The 21567-nt window shown below is 43.0% G+C and overlaps 1 protein-coding gene across 7 annotated transcripts in view; it reads left to right on the forward strand.

Moving 5' to 3' along the window:
* LOC138763621 (zinc finger protein GLIS3-like) overlaps positions 1-21567 on the forward strand; it is a 331893-nt gene that overhangs the window by 298329 nt on the left and 11997 nt on the right. For all 7 annotated transcript variants that reach the window (XM_069938097.1, XM_069938091.1, XM_069938093.1 and 4 more), the window contains 2 exons: positions 13780-13955; positions 16442-16612. In XM_069938097.1, coding sequence (XP_069794198.1) covers positions 13780-13955; positions 16442-16612 — 347 coding nt within the window. The remainder of the gene's footprint in view (positions 1-13779; positions 13956-16441; positions 16613-21567) is intronic.

The following is a 21567-nucleotide window of genomic DNA, read 5'->3' on the forward strand; positions in this document are numbered from 1 at the left end:
GTACCAGTGGTCACAGAGAGGTGGGTATGGAGAGATGAGCAGTCGTCACAGAGGGAGTCCTCCTTGCAGGTGGCAGAAAGAGGTGTTATATGTGGCAGATGCTGGGGTCCATTTGCACCTGGCAGAAATGGAGGATGATGTGCTGAATACAGATATCAGTTGGGTGAAAGATAAGGATGAGGGGAAACCTTTCTCTGATCTGTTTGGAGAGTGTGACAGGGAGAATAGGACTCTGAGAAATGAAGGACAAACAGGAGATGATTCAAATTCAAGGGCAAATTTATTGTCAGAGTACACGCCTGAGATTTTTTTGCTGCAGGCCAGGCAGTTAATGTAGTGTAAAGTGTACTTTAAAAAAAAATACATATACAAAAGAAAGAAATGTAAACAAAGAAAAAGAAATGTAAACAAACTGCAAATACAGAACAATAAATATTCAGTAATAAATACCGTGAATCATCTCTGATTGAGTCTGTTGTTTAGGTGTCTGATGGTGGAGGGGAAGCAACTATTCCTGAACCTGGTGGTATAAGTTTTGTGACATCTATACCTTCATCCTTATAGCATCCATGAGAACAGAGCATGTTCAGGGTTGTGTGGATACCTGATGATTGCTGCTGCTCTCCAACAGCAGCGCTCAACATAGATGTTATCTATGGTGGGGAGAGCTTTGCCTGTGATATACTGGTCTGTGTCTGCTCCTTTTGCAGTGATTTCTACTCGGAGGTATTGGGGCCCACATACTAAGCCATGATGCAGACAATCAGCACACATTCTACTGTGTATCTGAAAAGGTTTGCCAAGGTTTTCAACGTCATACTGAATCTCCAGAGGAAGTAGAGCATTGATGTGCTTTCTTCACAATGGCATTAGTATGTTGGATCTGGGCAAGGTCCTCCAGGATAGTGATTCACCGTCTCCACCAGTAATCCTTCAATGATCATATGCCTCTGGTTTCCCCTTCCTAAAGCCTACAATCAGCTCCTTGGTTTTGGTGACATTGAGTGAGGGTTTGTTGACTTTATTGACTAGAGTGTAGGAGAAGCCATGTTCCCTAAAAAAAGGAACATTTCAGAGGATATCCCACACTAAGCTGGAGTTCCAAGAGAAAAAAAACAGACACAGGTTGACCATGGAAAACGCTGGTGATGCAAACATCACAGAATATAAAGGTAAGGAGAGCAGTAGAGCATGCAACAGTGCAACATTTCCCAATGAGCTAAACAAGTTTTATGTTCACTTTGAACAGGGAGTACAGGAAGTGGCATCCACATCAACTACTATAAGCAACATTGCACTCACATTCACTACGCTAAAGTCAGGGTGGCATTCTAGTGAGTGAACCTGTGGAAAGCAACTAGCCCAAATATTCTCAGGACATGTCCTGACAGCCTGCATAGATCAATTGGCATGTTCACAGACATCTTTAATCTCTTCCTACAACAGGCCAAAATCCCCTCTTGCTTCAATGCGATCACCACCATACCAGTACCAAACAAAAGCACAACTTGTTAGCTCCTAATTTGATACTCCCTAGACAGAATGAATTAGAATTATTGATATGTAAGGGTGGTATTTTGGAGATATATAAACTACTTCAAAAAGAAGCTGCTGAGTTACGAATTCATAAATCAAGATTAAAATCGGAGGTTGATTTAAATTTACAAACAGATGAAAATGACAGATGCAACTATGTAAAGAAAATATTATGAAAATTATTAATGTTATATATAGACTGGTTCAGTATAATTTTTTGCATCAATTATATTTAACTTTTCAAAAATTAAAAAAGTTGAACCCAACATTATCAGATTTGTTTTAGATGTTTTTGCATTCTACTCAGGAGTGTTCTTGAGTAAAATATTTTTTGTTAGAAGTAAGAAACATTTTGGAGAAAATATTAGGGGTTAAACTCCCACAGGACCCGATGTTATTTTTGTTGGGTTAAATAAAGGTTATCTACGTGTAGTGAACATGAATTCACTGACTGTGTGTAATTCTGATGGCTGGCTCCTCCCTTGGCTCCGCCTTCATCTACACACATATAAACCTTGGTTTTCCTGTCTTAACTCCGATTCACCTGAGGACTATTGTATCTACCAGCCATTGATTGTAAGCTATTAAAAGCGTGTTTGTACTCCTCTCGAGTCTCTGAGTGCAATCAGTCCCGTTACAATTTTAATTGCTTAACTTTGAATCAGGATGGAAGCCCTGTTGAAGCCAGCCATGCTTCAGGTCGACCCTCTGTCCCCAGAGGCCCCGGAGGAATTCACCTACTGGCGAGAGTGCTTCCAGTCTTACCTGATGGTCACTCAAGACATCTTCAACTCTGATAGTCTCCAGAGGTCTGCACTTCTCTCTTGAGTTGTTCCCAAGGGGTTCGCTGTGCAACATATGAGTCTGGCATAAAAGGCTTGAAGAGCCCCTAAATAAGGGCTCAGAACAACATGCTGGCGAGACACCATCTCTCTCAACGTCATCAATGGCCGGGTGAGTCATTGGAGGTCAAGTTACATGAGGCAGCAACTGCTGGAGTCATGGAAGAAGGACTTGACCAGCAGCCTAGAGCTGGTGAAAGCCCTCAAATAGGCCCAAGTTAGACGACCTCACCAATGAAAGCGGCACCTTTTTGGAAAACCAGGTCTGTGGGGCGCTGGCAAACCCTGCAGCTCCAGTGCCGACTGCTGCGGCTGCACGTGAGCAGGGATGCTACTTCTGTGGACAGGCACAGCACCCCCACTCCCAATGCCCCACGAATGATGCCATGTGCTCAGAATGCAGTAGGAGGGGCCTCTAGGTGAAGATCTGCGGGCCAAGGGGAACCCAAAGAGGGCAGCCATGTGTGCGACCCCTGAATCAGCATATTTCCCATGCTCAAGTCCTGAAGAGAGGCCCTGGCCTCTCTATGCTGCTTGCCATCACTCTGTGCTGCATCTCGTGGTGAGACCACAAAGCATCGTGGGAAGCCATGGTGGCTATTTTGCTGTGCCTTATGGTTGATGCCATCTCATCTGCCCACGGGTGAAGATGAAAGAGTCGACATCAACATGGGGGAGCAGAATGCTTTCTGAAGCACTGGCCTTGGTTGTCCTTGATCAGGCAAGACCTCACCAATTGAATAATTTGAGTATGGAGGTAAGGGTAAACAGACACTTGACTGATTGTCTGGTAGACACTGACTCCACTGAAAGCTTTATAAACTCTACGACTGCTCTGCAGTACAACTTAAAAGTGTATCTGACAGACTATCGTATTTACCTAGCATCGTATTCGCTCTCTGTGACAATCCAGGGGTATTGTATAGCACATCTAACTGTGGGGGGGGGATTTTGTAAGTTCTGATTGTATGTTCCGAAGGATTTGTGTGCTCCTGTGTTGCTGGTTCTGGACTTCCTGTGTCACCTTAAAAACATGACCATGGAGTACACTAGCCCACTTCCGCCAATCACGGACCGGAATGGAGGCTCCCAAAAGCCTGATGCCACATGCAGTCTCTCCACCCTAAATATTGATTTCCCCCTATTGTTTCTGAACCTGACCCCCAATTGCAAGCCAATAGCCACAAAAAAAATGCAATACAGTGCAGGGGGATCAGGAATTTATTAAAGCCAAGACAGAACGGCTGCTTAAACAAAATATCATTGAGCCTAGCAACAGCCCATGGAGAACCCAGGTAGTAGTCGTAAAAGGGGGAGAAAAGTCCAGACTATAGCCAAACAATTATTCGTTTCACACTCCTGGATGCATACCCCCTCCCTCGAATTTCAGACATGGTGAACGAAATTGGGCAGTATCAGGTCTATTTGACCATTGATCTGAAAGCTGCATACCATCAGTTACCGATCCGTTCCGAGAACCATCCCTACTCAGCATTTGAGGATGACGGATGGCTTTATCAGTTCTGAATGGTCCCTTTTGGTATCACAAACGAGGTCTCAGCCTTCCAGAAACAGATGGACAAAATGGTCAACAAATCTGTATTTGTCAAAGGCCACCTTCCCTTATCTCGACAATGTCACCATTTGTGGACACTCTCTGGAAGACCACAACGCCAACCTTCAGAAGTTTTCCACATGGCCAAATTCCTGAATCTCATGCGCAACTCCAGAAAATGCATGACTAAACGTCTGGCTATTCTGGGCTATGTGGTGGAGGGTGGTGTCATTGGTCCTGACCCTGATCGAATGTGCCCCCTGTTAGAGCTCCCAGTCCTGAAGACCATGAAAGTTTTAAGGAGGTGCCTGGGCTTCTTTTCTTACTATGCCCTGTGGATACCTCACTACCCGGATAAAGTCCACCCCCTCTTAAAGTCCACCCCTTTCCCATTATAAGCTGAAGCCCAGGTGGCTTTCAACTACGTTCAAAGCTATATCGCAAAGGCCACCATGCATGCAGTGGACAAGAATGCACCATTCCAGGTGGAAAGCATTACTTCAGACGTAGCTCTGGCCGCTACCATTAATCAGGTGGGCAGGCCAGTTGCTTTTTTTTCCCTGCACCTTACAAGGCCACGAACTTCAGAACCCATCAGTGGAGAAAGAGGCCCAACCCATTATAAAGACCATCAGGCACTGGAGGCATTACCTGGCCAGCAGAAAATTTACATTGCTCACTGACTAGCAATCTGAGGTATTCATATAGGTAAAATAAAGAATGAAGATTGCGAGGAGGAGGATTGAACCCTCCACCTATAATTATGATAAAGCATATAGGCCAGGTATACTCAGTGAGCCTCCAGATGCTCTGTTATGAGGAAGCTGTACCTCTGCACACACTGGCCAATTGCAGTTACTGCACGATGAGCTTTGTCACCTGGACATCAATCACATGGCTCATTTCGTGAAGACACGCAACTGCCCCACTCAATTGAAGATATCAGGGAAATGACCAGGTCCTGCCAGGTCTGCACTGAGTGCAAACTGCACTTCTACCACCCTGACAAAGTGCACCTGATAAAGGCATCCCACCCCTTCGAATGACTTCAAGGGTCCCCTCCCTTCCACCAATGGAAATGTTTACTTTCTCATCGTCATCGACTAGTATTCACATTTTTTGTTCGCAATCCCCTGGCCAGATATGACCACCACCATGATCATCAGGGCCCTGCACTCTACTTTTTCCTTGTTCGGGTATCCCATTTATATCAGTAGTGACTGGGGCTCATCATTTATGAGCGAAGAGCTACGCTAGTACCTGCTGTTAAGGGGTATTGCTACAATTCCCGGGGAAACAGACAAGTTGAGAAGGAAAATGTGACGGTATGGAAAGCTGTGAAATTGGCTCTCCGGTCTAAAGGCCTTCCAGACTCACGCTGGCAAGAAGTCCTACTCACTGTGCTCCACTCCATAAGGTCACTTCTCTGCACTGTGACCAACACAACTCCTCACAAGCTAATGTTCACTTTCCCAAGGGATATCTACATCTGGGACCACCCTCCCACATTGGCTAATGGCACCAGAACCAGTTCTGCTGAGAAAGCACATGAGGAGGAGTAAGACAGACCCACTGGTTGAGAAGTTGCACCTGCTCTACACCAACCCAACATATGCCTACGTGGCATATCCTGATAGCAGAGAGGACACTGTCTTGATAAGAGACCTAGCACCTTCAGGAACTAAGGATCGAATGCCTCAAGCAAGCCAGGAACCACCAAGTACCCAGCCAGGGTTCCGGATGATGCTCCTTGGGAAGTGGGTCATTCTGCTCTGTGACCAGAGCCGGAGCCCTCAAGACCCAATAACTCAGCACCACAGGGGCTCCAGGAAGTTCAAGAAGCCCAAAGTTCACTAGTACTGAGGCGCTTATCCAGAATAACTAGACCTCCTGACAGACTCAACTTGTAAATATGTGTAAATTATTAGTGTTTTGAATGTATGGTCCCGAAGGAAGGGGTGAATGCAGTGAACAGGAATTTACTGTCTGTGTGTTCAGATGGTTGACCCCTCCCTTGACTCCTACCCCATATAATCCCTGGTTTCCCCACCTTACCTCAGATTGACCTGAGGACTATTGTATATACTGGCCATTGATCGTAAGCTATTCAAAGCATGCTTGTACACCTCTTGAGTCTCTGAGGGCAATCAGATGTGTTATGCTATGTATCAAATTAAATTTTTATGACTATCTTTAGCTGTTTCTAGGAAGTGCATTACCATTACTTGGAAATCAAATACGGACTTAGGGATAGAAAGATGGCAAGCTGAATTGGATTTTTGTATTCCACTCAAGAAAATAACATAGTTTACATAATAAGTATCAATTTTTTTTGAAAATATGGAGCCCAAATTTTTGAAAATTTGAGGACTCCCTGAAAGCCCATCCTGTTAGTAACCCCCAATTTCATTAGTGCTGATACAAATCAGTGTTCTTAAACACAATCTGTTGGAGGAGCTCAGCAGTCAAGCAGCATCAGTGGGTGAAAAAGAGTGGTGATGTTTTGAGCCAAAACTCTCAAGTGAGACTTGTCTGAACTCCTCCAACAGATATCAGTGATTGATGAGATCAGCTAATCCAACATGAGAATGGGAAGTTAAAATTGGAATGCAATTTTGGTAGACAATGGTAGAACCGAAGAAAGTGTGCAGCAAATTGTGGATGTTTTTAGCTTGTATAGAACGAGGCTTTGCTGACATTAAACTCATGGTTCGAATCCAGCACTATCTGTAAGGAGATTGTACGTTCTTTCTGTGCCTGCGTGGGTTTTCCCTGGGTGTTCCATTTCCCTCCCACCTTTCAGAAAAGTGCATGGGTTGTAGATTAATTAGGTGGCACAGGCTTGTGGGTCATACAATGCTGTATGTCTAAATTTAAAAGTTGCATTTAAGAATCATCTGATCAGGCCCCAACTTACCTGGTCTTGATTCAGAGAGTTTATCACACTACCCAAAGCATCCCAGGTGCAACAACATGGTCTAAAAGGCAGTAAGACCTCTGACATTTCATAAAGGAAGACCTGCCCTGAAAACTGCCAGAAAGCTCTTCCCCTGTCTTTGTTAAATGTCAGAACTGCAATGCAACTTAACAGATTTTAAATGTTCCTGAATGTCAGACATTTAAAAGCTGTTAAAATTAAAGAAAATCATTAAAAATAATTATTATGAAGCATTGTTTCATATAGAATGTTAAATAAAGCAGAAATAAGTTTGTTTATTGTGACATCGTACCTGGTACAGTAAGAATGGTTCTTCCACGAGCAGTATTGTAAGTGAACTCTAACATGCATACAGCTGTACAAGGTGGAGGGGAAAGAGCATAAAGTTAATAAAAAAGATCATAGCAAGGGGGCATGGGATCAGAGTTGTGGGGTTCACTCAGGAGTGGAACAACAAAGTCTGCAGACGCTGTGAGGGTAGAACACAAAAGTGCTGGAGGAACTCAGCAGGTCTCATAGCATGCATAGGATATAAAGGTATATAGACAACGCTTCAGGCCTGAGTGCATGGATTAATTTGTTTTATTGGGACAGATATATCTTTATCTCCTTATGGGGCTGCAAGATCTGAGCTCCTCCAGCATTTCTGGGCTCATTTATGAACCTGATGCCACTGGAAAGAAACTCTTTAAGCCTGTTGGTGCACAATTTCACACTCTGCCATTTCTCCAGTGAGAGGAGGGAGAGGAGAGTCTGCTGTGAGATCTGACTTTCAGTATGCTGGCTGCCTTTCCTAGACAGCGGAGTATGTAAATTAAGTTGACAGAAGGGTGGGAGGTCTGCATGATGTTTTGAGCTCCATTCATCACCTTCTTTTGCTTTTAAATGACCTTGAGCAGAGCAACTCCTGTGATGTATCCAGTTGCGATGTTGGAAACTATTACCAGTGCATTTGGCATTAGAGAAATCAGGGGGTTTCTCCTTCAGGGTTTTTTTTATGAGTATCTTCAAAGTCGCCATGGGCAGCACAGTTGGTGTAGTGATTAGTGCAATAGCTTTACAGCACCAGCAATCAGGGCTGGGGTTTGAAACCAGTGCTGTCTGTAAGGAGTTTGTACGTTCTCCCTGTTTCTCTGTTGCTTTTCCTGTGGGCTCCAGTTTCGTCCCTCTGTTTAAAATGTACCGGAAATGTAGTTTAATTGGGTGTAAATTGAGTGGCATGGACTTGTGGGCTAAAATGGCCTGTTACCGTGCTGTATGTCTAAATTAAAAAAAAAATTATAAAGGAGCAGATCCTGTTAATTTTGTTGGTGCTGCAAATGGAACTGCTGCACTCAGGCATTTGATTGCCCATAAATCCTGTATTGGCCTTCAGCCACTAAAGCCTGAGTCATCACAAAATCTGTCACTATACCCTTTCCTTGGATAGCAAAATTGTTCGGCTGTGGAATTCACTCACCACGCTGAGGAAATCAACTCAGATTCTCTGCTCGATCAGACCTGGTGCAATCTGTTCGTCTCCATCGGGATGCTAAGTCTGCATTTTAAGAGGCAAATGTAATCTTTTCTTTAAATTGGGCAAAGCTCCACCTGTAGGTTTGTTGACTATGAAAGCCTGTCAAATGCATTTTTCAGCAGCATTTTCCTTTCAATATACCACCTGTCACTCTTTGAAGTCCAAAGATGGGTAATCTGCATCTGGCTCAGGCAAATGTGCAAGGTGCAGAGATTATATGCCATGTTACAGCTGTGGGCATGAATCAGTACAGTCTAGTTGAACGTGGTATTGTTTGTCCCATTTCCCACAACAGAGCAGCAAAAATCTTACTGTTTCCCTTTATTCTTAAACACAGATGTCCCAATAAAACTAATTAATCCTTGCCCTCTGCTGCAAATACCAAGGAGTCAAAAACATAAATAGATCCTCAACAAGCAATGTAATTTAAAAATAAAGGATGATGAAAACCAGGGATTTTTTTTTGGAAGGTACCACCTGTTCTTCTCTTTTGCAAATCCTGAAGTTACTGTTCATCTTTGAGCAAGTACACGCTTAATGCATAATCAGAAAGAGCAGGATCAAACATGTATATTTGTGGTGAGAAGTTTTAAATGAGAAGTGCAATTTCATGCATGCAGTTTCAAAGCATTATGATGTGTGATAAAGCTGGCTTATGCCCTGAATGCTTTTATTCCTGTCTGATTATGCTTTTGAATTTTCTTTCGCATGTAGGTTTTCATATTCAGCCCCATATTACGTATTCAGCCCCATATTACGTCTTCTAATATGAACATTTTTTTAACTAAGATAAGTAAAATATCAAAATAGCTTCTTTTCTGGATAATAAATTGTTTCAAAAGGTTTGCTTCCTGAAATAACATTGGGGTTTATAAACAACTTCAATCTGAACACAAGGATAATTCAGATTTGCTGTATCATGTAATAAATTGGAGTAACATTCAATTAAATTTAGTATGTTTAATCATATAATGATGTTGACACATTGCGTTAATTCAACTGACCTAAAAATATTTTGCAGCTGATTTTCATTTGTACTCAGCATCTGATGCCTCTTGTCTCAGTGTCCAACAGTTGTTTGCCAGCACTGATGGATTCCAGCTACCCTGATACAGTGGAACCCTGATTTAATACGACACAATTTAACGTGAACCTGGATATAACGTAATCAGCTAGTGGACCCTTTTTTGTCTTCTTTCCGGAGTTGAAATTGTTTTCAGATCAAAATGGAACATGCAATTAGAAGACAAAAATCTTTTTCAGTGAAAGATAAGCTTCACGCACTTGATACAATCAAGAATAAAAGTCAAACCCAAGTTGCAGGAGACCTTGGCATACCTGAATCAACATTTCGTGGCTGGAAATCTCAGGAAGATAAGTTGCGCACGTTGCTTTACCATATGTTGTCTAACAAAGGTGACACCCATCGACATGAAGGGTTCAAACAATGCAAAGATCACATGGCATTGTTGTTTTGTCTTAAAAAGACTGGAACACTTAAGTTAAAACTGCACATGATTGACAAAAACAGTACATCAAAGATCTAGCCCCTAGATCAGGGGATCATCTCTGTGTTCAAGCTGAATTACAGGTGTGAATTAATTCATAGAATGGTAGACAAATCAATAATGCTGGAAGACTATCTGAAAACATGAGCATTAAAAGTTTGCCACTTAGGTGGGAAAGGCTGGGCAGCAGTCAGCTCTATGTGTGTCGAAAAATACTGGGTGAAGGGTCTGGGTCCAGCCATTTAATCACAAAAATCCAACAAGGGAGATGATGGTGATGATCAGGAATTCTATGGCTTCACAGATGAGAGGAGGATGAGGCACAGAGACTGTTTCAAATTAGCAAAGAGGACTTTCGTCGATGACGAATACCTGACATAAGAGTATCTGACAGACTCCGAGATCGTCCATAATGTTACTATAGTACCTGTTCCCAAACCACAGGAGGATGACAATGACGAGCTTCCACCCCCTCTTCCGAAAGTGTCTGAAGCCATTGAGTACCTCGAGGCCAGCCTACATTGGTTGAAGACTCAGGAATGTGGACCACATAAAAATCCTCCAGCTCAGAAGCATTTTGGATTTCGCTCGCCACCAGCGAGCATTCAGGCAACGAACACTCGTTCGCTTTTTAAGAAATAAAATGATGATTATAAGAAATAAAAAGAAGATTGAAAATAAAAGTATTATAAATTTGTTCTTTATTTTTTTTTAAAACACTGTTAGTGTGAACCTGCATTTTTTGCTTTTTTTTTACCTGAACCATCGCGTTATAACGGGGTTCCACTGTACTGTTTTCCCATGGTTGTATTGTCCTGGTGAAACCTTTCACCATGTCCATCACTGACTGTACAAAGATCAGCAGCGAAGACGTCCAAGTGCGAATGCAGAAAATGAATTTTCAATGATGTGCTGCACTTCATGGTTTTATATGCTTGAAGTAGACATAAAATATGACAGGAAATCACAAAAATAAGTTATATTTAAAAAAACGGTTCATGATAGGAAAATGTTGGAGATTTTTGTGATCAGTGGCCCAAAATCCATAAAAAATGGCCAAATGTTCAGGAAGCAAAATCTTCGTTGTCCACTGATGTTGACCTCAGACATCAGTTGGACTCTGACAACTGTACCTATGTTTGACCCTGCACACACTATAAACAGAGACTCTTACACACGCTCCTGGTTCCCTAATCAATAGGGGTGCGGCTCTACTTCAAGTATTGATCTATCACAATACTACGGCTCAGCTTCAGTGTAGTGCACACCTTATCCCGATGATAGTTCCAGTAGTAACGACCTGGCATGGAGTGGTGTCCAGGGCTTAGGGCAGAGAGAGGAAATGTGCTCTGTGCTGGTGCTAAGTACAGTGCTACTCTGTGCTGCTGGCCAACATCGAGGTGTACATTAATTAGTGGCTGGAGTCCAACCTTGACTGACAGGTGATGTGACTTCCAAATAAGTTTCAGATGGGGAGGAAATGTGACCACCCGCAATACACATGTTCCAGGCAGGCAGGGAGGAGGCCTCACTTCCTCCACACACAACATATTCACAGTGACATTCTTGTAATTTTTTTCCTGCTAGACACTAGATCCATTTATGAAAAAATAACTTAAGGAGAAGCAGAAGCCAAACTGTCAATGATCCTCCCTCCACATGGGTCAATTAATATTTTTGAACAATATAAACATGAGATAGGAGCACTGAGTTTAATCTGATCTTATATCAGTAACCAAATGTTCTTTAATGTGCAAGATCACAAAAAGGGTTGGAAACCATTAAAGAAACTTTGAGACTGCCTCAATATTTTCTTCAAAGTGTATATGGCTCTATTTTTGCAAAACTATTATTGTGAAAGTATATTTATTTCCTGTGGGGGTGAATTTTATTCCACATCTCAAACTTTTCGGTAGAGGTTTGTGCATTCTCCAATGACGAATTTCTGTTGCCCAAATGACCATAACTAGAGGTCACCTGTATCTAAAGGAGAATAATCACTTTTTTTCAAATGCTTGATAGTAATTTATATGTTAACCTTTTGGAGTGATGCTCTACCTTTTTCTTCCCAAAATTGCGTAGAAAGGATCTCTCTCTAAACCAGAATATTGAAATGACCTAACTTTAAAAAAAAATGGATTGATTCCGCAAGTTGTAAAATGACAGAAAAGGAAGAGACCATTGGAAAGAAATAATCCTCCATCTGCCTCTTTCTTTAGCAGGTTGCACAGGTGGCTTCATGCTGTGAATTGTTTCATTATTACTAGTGAAGAGCTATTTCATAAATAAAATAAATCAGAATTTGAAAGAAGGTAGCAGAAACAGTGACCTCTGAAATCAACCTCTGAGCATTGGAGGGAAAATGTTTGCTGAATTATTTTGGAAACATCTAAAAATTATTAAAATTGCCTCAAGTAATTAAATAAAATTTATTTAAAACAAAATTTTTAAAAGTTATAGACAATTATAAATTTTTCAATAAAAACACTGAAGTAACATCTCACTTATCTTTTAATGATTCTATAACGTATGGATTCTGTACTTAAGTGAAGGCACAGTTGCTTCTATGCCAGCTCTGAATGGCATTGACCTGACAAGTTGGATTCCACAACACAATGCTGGGGAATCCCAGCACAATTGAGCTCCTGTTTTGAACCCTACATGTAGCTCACTAATGGAGTGGAGTGGCAAGTGCTCTGGTATCTGTCATTCAGCACAGACCAGTTTTGCGGTATTTCTGTGTAAATATATTTTGAATGCTAGCAGTTCCCTTTGGAATCAGTCATAGCCAACTGAATTCAGTCTGATATGTTCCTCTTGAAGGGTTAAGGACCCAAGCAGAATTTCAGAGAAGAGTTTTTTTTCCCTGCTGTACAAAAACAATGTAAGTTCTGTACCAATATCTGTGAATTAATAATTATATTATTTACTTGGGGGTAAATGTTATCTAAGGTTGGCACATTGGCACAACTCATACAGTTGGTGCCTTACAGCTCCAGTAACCTGGGTTTATCTCTAATCTCTAATGCTGACTATGTGGAATTTGCATGTTCTCTCATTATGTAGGTTTCCTCTGTGTTCTTCAAAGAAGTGCAGTTGGTAGGTTAACTGATCACTGATGTAGGCGGGTGGTAGAACCTTGGGGGGAGGGTGGGTGGTGGTAAGAGTAAATGAAAATGTGGGAAGATTAAAATAAGATTAATGTGATGGTTCGTAAGGACTTGATAAGGGAGAGGTCCTGTTTCTGTGTTGTGTGACTTTCTATATCATCTAGAATAAAGGTCCATGTAAAGTTGTTCATGAAAGGTACAGACAAATGAGGCATGGTTGTGTTGGGAATGAAAATAAATCTGGTTTTGACTTTTATCTACCATCCCCTTGTGTACCTGAAAGCAGTATCGGATAATAACTCTTTGTAAGTAGATTCCCTTTACCTCCAGCATTCAAATATTCTGTTGCCATCACAGGTGTCTTTTTTTGTACTATGGTTGCTTTTGGTAAAACTCCTTAAAAATTATGCTAAACAATATCAGCATTTAACAAAACAATAGTTGTATCTATGATGTTGGTTTATGTGAATTTTTTTTCAAAATATTCTCACGTGATTTAAGTTTTCCTAAATAAACCATGCTGCTCTGAATTTCTTTTACAATTGATAAATGTGTTTGACCTTGAATAAAACTTTTATTTTGCTTCATTCAAGTCCCAGAAAAATAAATATATTGGAAAATGAGATGCATTGCAATCAGATGCATGATGGGAAATGTTCTGACCTGTGCTCATCAATAGTGAGATTCTCTGCTGTTTCTAGGGTCTTGGGAAAATGGAGCTAATTACTTTTTAATAAAATTCTGGATTGCTAAAAGGGAAATATTTCCTTGCAGGGATGGACCAGTTCTTCCTTTCTCTTCTCTAGTCAGTCCGAGGAAAATGTTAGGCCCAGCATTGCTACAGAAACATGGTTCGCTCTCACCTCAACCATCCAGCAACCAACTCAACGGAGGACACCACAAATCCTACCCAGTTTTTCAAAGTCAACTGATGCAGCCCATTCAAGCAGGTACTTTGAATATTTATTGTGGGAGTATAGCACATGAAACATAAGATGAAAGCATTGTGTTGTATAAAATTTAATACTGTACCATCTACAAGCAATGATCCTTTTTCTCATCACAAATTCTTGGCCAAGCAAGAAAAGGCAAAGAAGCTTCTAAGTTAATTCCTCAATTTGTATTCGACTATTTTGGCAGTGAGAATGACCATTTGACGAGAGAAAAATTCAACCCTCTGTCAAAGTGTACTTTAGGGAAAACTTTGAATGGGGTAGTGACATCTTGCTTTCGCCCCCAATAAAAATCCCTACTGTCACTCTCTATCAGATATTAACAGTGATAATTTAAATAAGGTCTAGATGTTGGTAGTGAATGTGACATTGTACCATGAGGTAGTATCCTCAGGAAGAAAAGGGAACTTGATAGGTGTGGAACCACAGAGAAAATTTTAACTACTCACAATAATAGTCAAAATGTATCATGTTGCAAAGGAAGTATAATTTTTTATGATATGTCCAGGGATAGTCTAACTAGATCTTAGTTACTATGCAGTAGCCCTAGATGTTTGCAGGCTAAACACAATGGGTAGTACTCCTCATAGTTGAATAATCTGTCAAGCCAGATAATTTACTAATGTATTGCTTACAGCATGAGTGATGTCCAACAAAAGTTAACACCTTCATCTTGGAGGTCAAATAAATTTATCATGGTAAAAGCAAAAGCACAATCCTTTATTCCAAATCTCTCACTTAGAGATCAACATTGGTGAACAGCCTCTCCAGATTAATGTATTAAATGAGTGTTTATTTAGACATTATTATAAGAATGGTCTTTGGAAAGACCATTGATGTTTGGGGGGGTGGAGAAAAAGATTGAAGAGTTGAGTCTCTATGTTCACTTTTTGTTCTGTTTAATTAGATAGTGCTGTTCTGTATTTCCTTGTGTGCCATTAAATTATGTGGTTATCATTCAAGACTCAAATATTGTGCATTGAAATGTTGAAGGGATTTTCAGCTGATTGACCACTAATTATCTACCAGCTGCCTAGCAAGTGGAACTATTGGTATTTCAATAATTAATTTGAAAGTAAAGTCCAATAACATGGAAAAGATTAAAATAAATTACAAAATCTGTGCAAACATGGAATGGTGATTTTTAAATTCCAATGACTATTCAAAAACATCTTTATCTTGTGATCAAATAAATGATTGTGGACCAACAGAACTTCCACTGTGGTATGTGTTATGTGCACACTGTTCCATACAAAGTGCACTATTCATAAGTACATCTGTTGTGTGGTCCCATGCTTATATGTATGTATTTTAATTTTTCTCTTGAGAGATGCTGTCATTTCCTGAGATATGGTTCCATATTTGGTTATAGCTATTAGGCTATTATAAATGGTCCAACACATAGCATTGGATAAACAGACTTTTCTGTCATGCTTTTATTTTAGAAGATGTCTACCTGGAGTAGAGAAGGTTAAGTTATGAAGCTGGAGTAAGAAACCATATTTTTGAGAGGAAACACAGGTTAGCATTGGGTCTTTAAAAGTGTTCACTATCTTGGGGTCATATTTAACCCCAAGATAGCTGAGAACCACATTTCTACACTAACCTTCATTAAAGTCGAATGCCACAGGAGCTCAATAGGCAAGACATTGAAGGATACAAAACCAATGCAGGCCAAGGATATAGAACTAATGTAGATGAGCAAAAAAAGTCATTATGGACGTGCCCTTTCTATGCTGTACAACTCTGTGAATGGTGTGAAGTTAGAATCAGCTCACAGTCATCATGTAGGATGTCAGATTTGCAAATGATCTGGTTGAAAATCAGAAAGTGACCAGATTGATCATCATCAGGGGTGAAGATGTAGCTGTACTTTTTTTTTCCCTTTATGAAGTATCTGCTCAGCTGCACCAAATAAAAGGTTTGCTGCACATGTACATGGTATAATTTATATGACAAAAAAAAAACTCATTCTCAAAAATAATCTGATATTTTGTCTGGAACTGAAATTATAAGCTTTAATCTTCTCGATATCTAGTTGGAGAAAACCTCTCATCTAACATGGTATTGTAACTAGATAATCGGGGTAGTGAAGGGTTCAAGAGTGGCGCTAGAGAAGTGAACCCAGGTGTTAAACATAAGAAGCCATGCTCTTGGATAATGTTAGGAGAGGATGAAGATGGGAAACAACAGAAGTCAAGAATAAATAATTCAGGGATCCAAGAGGTGACAGTGCTGGAATGGAAAGAAAAAAAAAGGGGACTAAGAGTAGAGGTTCTGCATATTTTTCCATTACATGCCAGGAGGATCCAAATATTCTGCCCATACTTCTTTCCCCAGTTCTACCTTTTTAAATCTTGTTATACTATCTCACTTATGATTTGTTACGCAAAGAGTAATTTCAGATTTCATCAGAATGTGAGATTTTTTTTGTTAAATAAGCATGGTTAGATTAAAGTGTGACAACTGCTGTTTGTTTTCAGGTTACCAAGGAAGTTTTCATGCCATGCAGCACACCTTCCAGTGCAGTGATTCATTTAGAACAATGGAGCAAACTACTATTCACAATTCCCTTTCAGCAGATGGTTCACAATGCCCTAGTCCAGCTCGGCACAATGGCTACCATTCACGCTTTGCACATGCAAGTCTGTCAGGTAAACATGAGTGAGGCGGATTTATATGTATGTTGCTCAGTTTAATGTCTTATTCTTTGTGGGCTTTTTTCAACATAGTTGAATGAATAGGTTCTGAATTGGCATAAATATATAGTAAATAATACTAATTCCTTGCATAAAAGCACCTCATATGTTGGTATGCCAGATGTCAATTCATAAAGCATTTCTGTTATCTGTTGCCTTACTTGTTACCAATTCCACATTTTTATTCAACCCTTGGATCTCCAGGACTTCTGAGCAATAATTTGTGACCATCTGCCATTAAGACAGAATCAAAATGTTTGTTTAATTGCTCTGCCATTTCTCTGGTTCCCCAGTACAAATTATGTAATTTCTAAGGTAACAGGTCTACATTTGTCTTTACAGTTCTTTTGTTTTCTTAATAAACTTGCAGAAGTCTATACAGTCCACTTTTATATTCTTGCAAGTTACTCTCGTACTCTATTTTTTTCTCTCTTAATCCATTTGTCCTTTTTTTGCTGATATCCAAGCTGCTCCCATCAGTCTTAATGAAAAGTTCCAGCCAGAAACTCTGACAATTCTTTTTTTCTGGAGTGGATGCTGCTAGATCTACTGATTTCCTCCACTAGATTGTGTGTTGCTCCAGATTGTGGCATCTGCAGTTGATATTTGATATTTAGAAAGGATAAGCCACAGTTTAAAAAAAAGATGGGGTGGATTTTTAGTGAAGGATGAAAACTAAGCAACAGTGAAAAAGGATATTGATTCAGAAAATCAAGATTTAGAATACAGCCATACCTCGACTTATGCCCAAGCAAATAATATCTGATCACAGATATGTCTGAGGTCTGTGACAGAGTATTTAGAGGTGGTTTGAGAGGAATTGTTGGAGCAGCTTGCACACACACATTTTAAAACACAGAATATTTGCAGAATGCTTTTTGCAGAAGGCAACAAAGTATCAACAGCAGCTTGCCTGGGAAAGCATGTGATCTTTGGAGGCAGAGGAGAAGAGTTTTGCTCTCAGAGAGGGAGGGTGTGAAACAGAGAGAAGAGACTGAAATCAGTTCAAGAAGGACAAGCTGGGAAACATTGGAAGGCTGCCTGGTTGAAGGAGAAGAATGGTGGTGTTAAAGGTGACCTGAAAGAAAGAGGATCATCTGGAGAACCCTGAAGGGGGCAAGTTTCATCAGCAAGACTGATTGAGATGGAATCAGTTACGGATGTCCTGGAAAAGGAATCTGTCTCGGAAAACCAGCAAGAACCCTCGTGAGTGGTAACTATTTGCCTGTTAAGCGCCAAAGACTGGTGACCTGTTGTAGTAGGAGTAATTCCAAAGTTACCTATGCATGGTGTCTCATTTTTGTTGGGGAATGATTTGGCAGAGGATAAAGTTGTGTCAGTTTTATGATTGACAAATCGGCCCAGTCCAGGCACAGGGAGAGCAGCAGCGGCCCCGGCCCCGGTCCGGGCGAAGGGTAGACGGCGGCGGCCCCGATACGGGCAGGAGCAAGGGGGAGACGGCGGCCCCGGCCTCGGTCGAGTGAGGCAGGCGGAGGCCCCGGTCCGGGCAGGGAGTGGGAGGCGGTGGCCCCAGTCCAGGCACAGGGTGAACTGCGGCGGCCTCGGCCCCGGTCCGGGCAGTATGGACCGACCTAGGAGGGGAGGCAGGCCCCTCCAGCCCGGGTAAGAAACCTGCATAGGAGAAGGCCACTCCGATATAAAACCTACGACCCAAGGACCTCGCTGCCACGTCCCAGCTTGCTTGGCCACGGCACACGAACCATGGGTGTAAAGGGTGGGGCCAGTACTGCGCGCACTGCACTCCACCTAAAAGCTCCTTTGCGCAGGCCCGAGGACAGGTCCACGTCCTCCCCCTCAACGTCCTCCCCCTCCACGTCCTCCCCCTCCACGTCCTCCCCCTCCACGTCCTCCCCCTCCACGTCCTCCCCCTCAAAAGATGCTCACAAACTCAAGCTAGCATGCTGGAACATCAGAACCATGCTAGACAAGACTGACAGCCACCGACCTGAACGTCGGTCTGCCCTCATTGCACATGAACTCCTCAGACTTGACATCGACATAGCCGCTCTCAGTGAAGTCCGCCTGGCAGATGTAGGCAGCCTCCAAGAACGCGGCGCGGGCTACACACTCTACTGGTCTGGCAAGCCTTCGGATGAACGACGCCTATCTGGTGTAGGCTTCATGGTCAAGAGCTTCATTGCCTCCAAACTCGAAAACCTTCCGACAGGCCTCTCGGACCGAATCATGTCCATGCGACTCCCACTTCAAAACAAGCGTCACATCACCCTCATCAGTGTCTATGCTCCAACCCTCCAGGCGGAACCAGCAGAAAAGAACAAGTTCTACACCGACCTGCGCAACCTCATCCAACGTACCCCTACAGCTGACAAGGTTGTCATCCTGGGCGACTTCAACGCTCGTGTCGGCAAAGACTCAGAAACCTGGCCAGGAATCCTGGGCAAGCATGGCGTCGGCAAGTGCAACGACAATGGGCGCCTCCTGTTGGAGCTCTGCGCAGAACAGCGGCTTGTCATTACAAACACCCTTTTTCAGCAGAGGGACAGCCTTAAGACCACCTGGATGCATCCCCGATCCAAACACTGGCACCTCCTGGACAACATCCTGGTGCGAGAAAGTGACAAACAAGATGTGCTCCACACCAGGGTCATGCCTAGCGCGGAATGCCACACTGACCACCGGCTGGTTCGCTGCAAGCTCAACCTTCACTTCAAGCCAAAGCCCAGGAACAATAAAGCCCCCAGAAAGAGGTTCAATGTTGGAAAACTGCAGTCAGACGAAGCGAGAGGAAACTTCCAGGCAAACCTCAAAGCAAAGCTCGACGTTGCAACCCGCCTCACGGACCCGTCCCCTGAAACCCTCTGGGATCAGTTGAAGGCTACCATACTGCAATCCACTGAAGAGGTACTGGGCTTCTCCTCCAGGAAAAACAAGGACTGGTTTGACGAAAACAGCCAGGAAATCCAGGAGCTGCTGGCAAAGAAGCGAGCTGCCCACCAGGCTCACCTTACAAAGCCGTCCTGTCCAGAGAAGAAACAAGCCTTCCGTCGCGCATGCAGCCATCTTCAGCGCAAACTCCGGGAGATCCAAAATGAGTGGTGGACTAGCCTCGCCAAACGAACACAGCTCAGCGCGGACATTGGCGACTTCAGGGGTTTCTACGAGGCTCTAAAGGCTGTGTACGGCCCCTCACCCCAAGTCCAAAGCCCGCTGCGCAGCTCAGACGGCAAAGTCCTCCTCAGCGACAAGATCTCCATCCTCAACCGATGGTCAGAACACTTCCAATCTCTTTTCAGTACCAACCGCTCAGTCCAAGATTCCGCCCTGCTCCAGCTCCCTCAACAGCCCCTAAGGCTAGAGCTGGATGAGGTTCCCACCCTGGATGAGACATATAAGGCAATCGAACAACTGAAAAGTGGCAAAGCAGCAGGTATGGATGGAATCCCCCCAGAAGTCTGGAAGGCTGGCGGCAAAACTCTGCATGCCAAACTGCATGAGTTTTTCAAGCTTTGTTGGGACCAAGGTAAACTGCCTCAGGATCTTCGTGATGCCACCATCATCACCCTGTACAAAAACAAAGGCGAGAAATCAGACTGCTCAAACTACAGGGGAATCACGTTGCTCTCCATTGCAGGCAAAATCTTCGCTAGGATTCTACTAAATAGAATAATACCTAGTGTCGCTGAGAATATTCTCCCAGAATCACAGTGCGGCTTTCGCGCAAACAGAGGAACCACTGACATGGTCTTTGCCCTCAGACAGCTCCAAGAAAAGTGCAGAGAACAAAACAAAGGACTCTACATCACCTTTGTTGACCTCACCAAAGCCTTCGACACCGTGAGCAGGAAAGGGCTTTGGCAAATACTAGAGCGCATCGGATGTCCCCCAAAGTTCCTCAACATGATTATCCAACTGCACGAAAACCAACAAGGTCGGGTCAGATACAGCAATGAGCTCTCTGAACCCTTCTCCATTAACAATGGCGTGAAGCAAGGCTGTGTTCTCGCACCAACCCTCTTTTCAATCTTCTTCAGCATGATGCTGAACCAAGCCATGAAAGACCCCAACAATGAAGACGCTGTTTACATCCGGTACCGCACGGATGGCAGTCTCTTCAATCTGAGGCGCCTGCAAGCTCACACCAAGACACAAGAGAAACTTGTCCGTGAACTACTCTTTGCAGATGATGCCGCTTTAGTTGCCTATTCAGAGCCAGCTCTTCAGCGCTTGACGTCCTGCTTTGCGGAAACTGCCAAAATGTTTGGCCTGGAAGTCAGCCTGAAGAAAACTGAGGTCCTCCATCAGCCAGCTCCCCACCATGACTACCAGCCCCCCCACATCTCCATCGGGCACACAAAACTCAAAACGGTCAACCAGTTTACCTATCTCGGCTGCACCATTTCATCAGATGCAAGGATCGACAATGAGATAGACAACAGACTCGCCAAGGCAAATAGCGCCTTTGGAAGACTACACAAAAGAGTCTGGAAAAACAACCAACTGAAAAACCTCACAAAGATAAGCGTATACAGAGCCGTTGTCATACCCACACTCCTGTTCGGCTCCGAATCATGGGTCCTCTACCGGCACCACCTACGGCTCCTAGAACGCTTCCACCAGCGTTGTCTCCGCTCCATCCTCAACATCCATTGGAGCGCTCACACCCCTAACGTCGAGGTACTCGAGATGGCAGAGGTCGACAGCATCGAGTCCACGCTGCTGAAGATCCAGCTGCGCTGGATGGGTCACGTCTCCAGAATGGAGGACCATCGCCTTCCCAAGATCGTATTATATGGCGAGCTCTCCACTGGCCACCGTGACAGAGGTGCACCAAAGAAAAGGTACAAGGACTGCCTAAAGAAATCTCTTGGTGCCTGCCACATTGACCACCGCCAGTGGGCTGATAACGCCTCAAACCGTGCATCTTGGCG

The sequence above is a fragment of the Narcine bancroftii genome, chromosome 5 (genome assembly GCF_036971445.1).
Source record: "Narcine bancroftii isolate sNarBan1 chromosome 5, sNarBan1.hap1, whole genome shotgun sequence".
In the NCBI taxonomy this organism is placed as follows: domain Eukaryota; kingdom Metazoa; phylum Chordata; class Chondrichthyes; order Torpediniformes; family Narcinidae; genus Narcine; species Narcine bancroftii.